General features: G+C 30.6%; 2 protein-coding genes across 2 annotated transcripts; one reads left to right on the forward strand and one right to left on the reverse strand.

The window, feature by feature from the left end:
• Positions 1-1103: 1103 nt before the first annotated feature.
• LOC119683602 (exocyst complex component 3) lies at positions 1104-3690 on the reverse strand. The gene is made up of 3 exons (XM_038097380.1): positions 2528-3690; positions 1703-2470; positions 1104-1641 (listed from the first exon to the last, which is right to left on the reverse strand). Exons 1-3 carry the CDS (start codon positions 3497-3499, stop codon positions 1165-1167), a joined length of 2217 nt encoding a protein of 738 aa, XP_037953308.1. The 5' UTR covers positions 3500-3690; the 3' UTR covers positions 1104-1164.
• Positions 3691-4895: 1205 nt separating this feature from the next.
• Positions 4896-7555, forward strand: LOC119683202 (SET and MYND domain-containing protein 4-like). Its single transcript, XM_038096830.1, has 5 exons — positions 4896-5595; positions 5656-6227; positions 6288-6724; positions 6790-7114; positions 7171-7555. The coding sequence occupies exons 1-5, from the start codon at positions 4940-4942 to the stop codon at positions 7455-7457; spliced, it is 2277 nt and encodes a 758-aa protein (XP_037952758.1). The 5' UTR covers positions 4896-4939; the 3' UTR covers positions 7458-7555.
• Positions 7556-7735: the final 180 nt, after the last annotated feature.

Here is a 7735-nt window from a genome sequence, read left to right on the forward strand (position 1 = left end):
TATAGCAAGATTAACACAATTCAAATCACTTATTGGTACCTATAAAAAAAAGAAATATCAAAATTGTATGCACCTTTCAAAAGAAAAACTTAGAATCATCACAGGAATCCTAACAGGGCAAATACCACCTTACAAGACTGTGTATACATACGGATGCAAATTGTAGATTCTGTGAAGAGAATGAGGAGTCGGCCAAACATTTGCTGTTAGAATGCTCTGCGCTAATGCACATATAGAATAGGGTGTTGACGCAACATGGCTTAGAGACCTACTTTAAACCCAGAAGGGCGCACAATAAACCCGACGGTTGCAGTGCCATATTTCGGTGTAATACAGATATTTCGGTCTAATTCGAAATATCATCTAGACCATTTTTAATATACAATAAGTAAAAAAAAAATTATTTAAATACATGTAATTAAAAAAATATAAACATATATCAGAAAAAAAACAACCAAAAATGACAAACAATGTTGTCTCTTAAAATGTTTTATATTTTGAATAAACATTTAAATTTATTAAGTCAAAAACAAACACAAATTCAAAAACAAAAAACTAATGAAAAATGAAAAGGAAAAAAATTTGATTTTTAATTTATTAGTAGATTTCTGCAAGATACTCTGTGTCTTTTTTATAGTTAAGTGTCTGATTGTCCGAACATTAATTATGTGTAATATTTTTATCATAATTAAACTAATAAATTTTAGTATTTGTAAATATTGAAAATGACATTAAACATATTCCCATTAGGCAATTATTAAATAAAGTAATAATAATAACTAAAACTTCAAAAGTTGTTGGTTTTACTTAGTATATATTTTTTATTTATTTTATTTTATTATTGTATCATATTTTTTAATTATATTTTTGTATTTATAATACTAATATAAATAACTTTTAATATTTGTGAATATTGAAATTAATAGTTTTAAATGTATTCGTAAGAAATTTCATAAGCAATTGATAAATAAAGAAAAAATAATATATATTAATTAAGTTTAGTATATTTTAAAATCGCAAACTGCATAACTACTACAATAATATAATACCATTTATGTAATATTTTTGCAATAATTTACACAGATATTTATAATAATATAAAAATAATTCCAAATAATCTTTGAAATACAAATTTTACATTTATATATATTAAACATTTACTTATTACCATAATTTATCGCTGAAAACTATTTCTTTAAATATGCAGTCCTGTTTGGCAATGCTTACCATCGCTTTCTTAGATTTCATTGCATCTTGAACTTTTCCACGAACTTCAGCGGCTTTTACATCGTTTCTTATGTAGAACAAACGTACTATTTGATCTTCACTCAGCGATGGATAGTTACCCAAGATTGTGTGTAAATCTAAAACTAACAATTCAATATCGCAGACCAGTAATGTCGATAGCGTTTGTATTAGATCTAATGGAGAATCTGCCATAGATATATTAGGAGCGATTTTTTCAAAAAATTGTTTAAATCTTTTAGCTTCTTGATTTATTTTACGTGTAATTGGATCACACTCTGGCCTAGGTTTGGACACTCGTTTGGAGAGCAAGGCTTTTATGTAACGTTTTGCTAAATTTTTTTGTGCCTCATTTATCACCATTTCAAAATTTGTTGGGCGTAAATGATTGTAATCCTAAAAAAAAATGATTTTTAATAAAAAAAAAATTTATAAATAATTATTCATTTAATCTTACTTGAAAATAGTCATCGAGTGTTACGCATATAGTGTCCACTGATATACTGCTAGTAAGCCATTTTACAGTAAAAAGATCATTGAAATGACCCTCCATATCAAGAAAAGCCTCTTCCAAAAGATAGTTAGCAGCATGAGCGCGTATACGTTGGAATATAGCGAGTAATTTTTCAAAGTCTTCATAATGTTCAGTACGTGATTTGGGCCAGTAGAGTTGTTTCATTTGCTGTGCTAGTTCTACCATTTGTTGACTGTTATTCACAATTGTAATGATATAATGTGTAAAGTATTTTATTTGATCTCGATTGCGGAAATGATGTTCCTTGAGCTCGATCACATTTTTTAAATAACTTTGCCCAAATACTTCCACTTGTTGTATGCTCATAACAAGAGCTTTGAAAGTGAGCTCTGCATGTATGGTATTAGTCACTTGCAAATGTTGATCTATCATTTGAAAGATTATGACTGGCGCTGAAGTATGATAATAATGTTCGTCCTGATCAGGAGGTTGTTCAGAAAACCATTCTTGTTTTTCAGTATCTGCTGTTTTCGTCATCCAATCTTGATAATTTCGCTGCATATTTCGTAAATATTCACCTTCTAAAGATTTCAAATGCTCTGGACGTAACAAAGGTCCAATAACCCTTTGCACGTCAACGTCCAAATCAGCATGTCTCATTAGTTCAGGACCAGGATAAGTATTCATTACCCATGAAAGCATAGAAACATATTCATTTCCTTCTAATCCTGATTTGGCAATGCTATCAAGCTGAAATATAAATATTTTAGTATAATAACAACGCTTTCACACAAAAAAAAACCTTACATAAGCCGAGAGTCCCTCATGATACATTTTGACATATTCATTAAAAATATTATAATGTGGTGGAAAACATGGTACGCATAACGATTTAACAACGCGTAAATCTTCCAATATAATTTGTCGCAAAATTTCCAAATCACGCACTAACCACATTTTATTATCTGTACGTTCCTCCAGTTTCGAGCCTTCAATACGAGTTACGACAGCCTCTTGTAGGACATTCATAGCAAGAGCACGCCAATTTTTCGGTCTTCCCGGTGGTAGAAACCCTGTTACTTTTTGTTGTTGTAACGCAAATTGGTCATTTTTCTCTTCTCTTTCGATTATTCGAAGAGCAGTCACAATAATTGTTGGTTCTTTCCGAACGGTATTTAAAGTACGGCTTAATATCAGACGCAATTTCTTCTCAAGCGCTTGCGATACCGTCTCAACTTTTTCAAAATGACGTTTTAAAGTTATCTTATCGGATGCATGTTGTTTTGGTTGTTTATGCAATTCATAGAGCAAATCATCTCTGGAATTTTCTAAGTCAGCCAAACATTGATGTGCATTTAACAATTTGTCTTCTTCTATCAGAGTCATAGTTTTTTGCACACTACTTTCTACATTAAATATGTGCTTTAGATTTTCCATTGCAGTTGCATATTGTGAATGTTTCGTGTTCTCTTCTCGCACCACTTCTAACGCATCGTATATATCCGGCACGAGCTGCAATAATTTATCAACCTCTTCCATTCGATTTCTAACTTCACGTGTATCTTGTAAACATGCTTCCAACTGTTTAAGACCAACACGTACACCATCTAATTGATTTTGCATACCAGTTTTCAGGAGCGCATCCAATGAAGCCTTTTTACGCGCAACTCGATTACAATATTGATCCACTTTTTCCAACTGTCCTGAACGTTGCAACATATTTTTTATATCTTTAAAAGCTCCTTGCCGTGCCTCCGCCTCTAATTGTTTTAAATCCATCTTTACTCCTTTTTTAGTTTCAATTTATTGTTTTAAATATGATTTTTGTTTACAATACTATTTTGTGGGCGAGAATACTTTCATCTACATCTGCAAATTTTACAATAAACTATGATGTCACAACTCAGCTGTTTCAATTGATAATAAACAGGGTTGTTAAAATTCTGTACGTCCCCTGTGCACTAATTTGCAAGCGATCTGCGAACAAAGTTCATTATTAATTTTAAAACAAAAAGTTTTTTTTAAAGATCATAATAAGTAATAATTTTAGTGTGCATAACAACTCTATATTTTAGTACCAGCATCTTTAATGTATTTAATGCACAATGATATTTAATCATTCAAACTATAGTTGCGCATATAAAACATAATGCGTGGTACTATTCAAATAAATGCATTGCATATTTTTTTACGAAGCAAATTTTTTATAATTAAATGTTGTTACATATTAATCTAGAGCCTACACAACAAATAGTTCCACAAAAAAATTTACTTTCCCTTGATTACTGGAATGGGCTCTCAGCTGAATTTGCTTAAATAGTAAATATTTATATCTCTACATATTATTTAGCACATAAATAAAGCTTTAGTAACGTTCTATTTAGCGAGATCACTTTGATGCAGTTTGTTATGCCGATGACCGAGTAATATTCTCGTTTCATTATATTATGCCATCACAGGACACAATTATCATAATTAATAGTACATTCACACTCTAATTTAGGCACTTGATCATTTATATTAATAAGTAACCGTTCACATTATTATGAGCTCATATTTGCAGGTGACAGAACTCTTATAAACTTTTATAAATTTCACTTAATACATTACACATAAAAATTAAGTACATTCTTGGTATGTAAAATCATTTCTATGCATTCTACATATCAATTATATATTCAATGAATAAAAAAAAAGATTTTATTAAATACTTACTACCTTGGTGCCTTTCTTTACAACTCAACTGTTTGTTTACATTTTAAATATAAAACATATGACACAAATTTCAAATTTTGGTAATTTCCCTTGCGGGAAATTTATTTTTAAGGGTTGCATTTTCGCCTTGAGGTGCGTACACAACAAAACAAACACTTGCGAACATACGAACTTTTACAGATACGCTTACCTGCGAATATTCGTTCGCTCGCTTTGGTGTGGGTGCACCTTTATATGAAAGATTTTTGCATAGCGAATCATCGTCACTAATGGCTATAATGAACACAACCGCCTCAATAAAACAGTGTGAATGTACTATGAAAATGCTCATAATATGATTTTTTAATACAACTCTGTCAAAAAGTACTCTCTTTTCTTCTTAAACCGTATAAACACTGTCCGGATAATTTTTAAGTCAGCTGTTATCTTTTATTTATGACTTTGATTGGATTTGCTCTAATGAAAATAATAATATTATTAACAGTTGAATAAAAAATATTAAAAATGGACATGCAGTCGTTGTTTATGAGTCAAGCTTCGTTTCTTATTTTAGATAAATATGAAAATGAATTTGAAACAATCAGTATTTTACATAATCTACCGGAGGAGAAAAGAATATCACAAACAGATATATCGAAAGATTGGTTGAGCTCATTAAGTGTTAACGAGAAGGAAGACCAAAATACAGCTGTTAAAAGCTCAGTTCACTACAGAGAAGTAGGGAATAGATTCTTTGCATCGAACAATGAAAGACGCAATGTAGTAGCTGCCACTAATTTATATACCAAAGCTATTTTCGCTGCTCCTGAGAAAAGTGAAGCTCTTGCCTTAGCACATGCTAATAGGGCAACCGCTTTACAGGAACTAGGTTATTACCAGCAAGCATACGATGATTGTGAATGCGCACTAGAGGAAGGTTATCCTTCGCATCTCATACACAAGGTATTAACACGTCAAGCATATTGTGCATGGAAATTAAAAGATGTTGATCGACTATCTACGCATTTAGATGCTTTAAGTGAAAAGAAGTTAAATGAAAGTTTCATGGACAAATATAAACAATTGCGGAATGGTTTAAATGAATTACTAAAAAATAAAAATACAGAAGAATCATCGAAGCAGTGCAAAGAAGTTGTATTAGAAAAGAAATCACAACAAATGTTAGTTATATTGTATTTCGTTTTATATTAATTAATAACAAAATTTTAATATGTTTATAGCAAAACTTCACTTGACGAACGTGGACGGTATATGGTTGCCTCAGAAGACATTGGTGAAAATGAAGTAGTTTTTGTAGAACGTGCGCAGTCGATTTTGCCCGTAAATAGATTTAAAATTTGCCAGCAATGCGCAGCAACCTTAATAATACCATTTCCATGTCGCTTCTGTTATATGCAAGTCTTTTATTGTTCCTTAGAGTGCAAAAAACTTCATAAAAACATACACAGTTATGAGTGCGTAGGTTATCAAAAGCAGCTATTTGGTCATGTTGGCATAGCACATTTGGCTATGCGTATTATGCTTGAGGGATTGCCTCAATTTGCAAGAAATTTGGAATGTACTAATGCAAAGGAAATATGGGAAAGTCTAATGAATTCTAATAACTTAAAAAACATTGAATATGTTCAAAGTTTAAATATGATTACCCACTTAGGAGAAATGGCTAAAGGTGACATTGTATGGTTTGCTTTAGTAGCTGATTTACTTGTGACTTATCTCGACGAATATACAGAATTTTTCAATAATTTTTCAAAGACTGCAGCTTGTTTAAGTGATTGGAAATTAGTGACTGGTAACATAAAGTAATTTATTGCTGCGTATTTAAATTAATTTTTATAAATTATTATCTTAGGTGCACTTATATTACGTCATATTGGTCAATTAATTGTGAATGGTCACACATTTTGTTCAATTGTGGCTATGCCTACTAATCAGAACGACAATATGGAGTTTACTCTATTATCCGATGACATGTGGAATGGAGCATATAGATTGAAACTTGGATTTTTACATAAGTTTTGTAGTTATGAGGAAACAGCTGCTGCAAACCTTCCATACTTAAGTATTTGCAATCACGCATGCATACAATCGTTTCAGTCAAAGTTTTCTGGACGTTATGTTCATACACACGCTACAAATTTCATTCCTAAAAACAAAGAGATCTTTAATTGTTATACCCTGGACTATCGGAAATCAAAACACAAACATAGATCTGAAGACTTGAAAGACGTATATAAATTTAAGTGTAAATGCATAAAGTGTGACACTAAAAATCCTGACAAAGACTATGTAAGCGTGTTTGTTTTATTTAATATTTTTTATTATTATAAAAAATTATATTCTTTATAATTTAGGAAGCTTTTCATCAATATCGATGTGAAAATACTGAATGCCGTAAGATATTCGTACCAAAAATGCCAAATTCAAATACACTTAATTGGTGGGATTCTATTGATGAGCTGGACTCTAAAAATGCCATCAAGTGTAGTATATGCCGCTCTAAACAAAGTTTTGAATGGTTCAATATTATTAAGAATCTGTTGAAAGTAATGTACTCCAGATCATCGAGGCACTTACTTTTTGAAACTTTCCGAAAATTGGACAATGTTTTAATTGATTATCACGAAATGAAATTATTTTTTGCTTATGCAATAGTAAGCGGCTGCTTCAATTATATTGGTATTTTTAAGTTTACTTTAAAGTGTTTATTCATTTTCTCCATTGTGTTTCTTTAGATGGTATTGGTGATAACAGCGGCGATCATTTAGGCGCTGAAGAATTTCCTAAACTAGTTGATGTGCTTAAACTTTATTTAATTGGCGTAGCTAAGCAATGTCGATATAATTCAATTGAATATGTGGCAAACATGACATACTTGTGGGACTTGATTGCAATAGGTGTATATAAATGCGACAATGTTGAAATGAGAAAAATGTTGGATTCACTTGAGATGGTTTCTGATGAAATCAAATTAATTTTTATGCACTATTACGAAGATCATTTAAAGTACACTATTAACTAACCAGAATGTATTCCTTTATTTGTTAATATAACGCATTATTGCAATTAATCGATTAAATAATCATAAAAATGTTGATAATTGGGCTTCAGAGTTACGAAACAATAGCTAATTATTTATTATATGTAAAATTATATTATAGATATATTATTACCATCGGAAGTAATATTCGAAATTTGAATGATTTAACGACGATATTCTTCATGAAATCATCAAATGAATGTAATATGTAATATTTACAAATATATAGAACAAACCAATTTTGAAAATACAATACTTTA

This window comes from Teleopsis dalmanni, chromosome 2, assembly GCF_002237135.1.
Source record: "Teleopsis dalmanni isolate 2A chromosome 2, ASM223713v2, whole genome shotgun sequence".
NCBI lineage: Eukaryota > Metazoa > Arthropoda > Insecta > Diptera > Diopsidae > Teleopsis > Teleopsis dalmanni.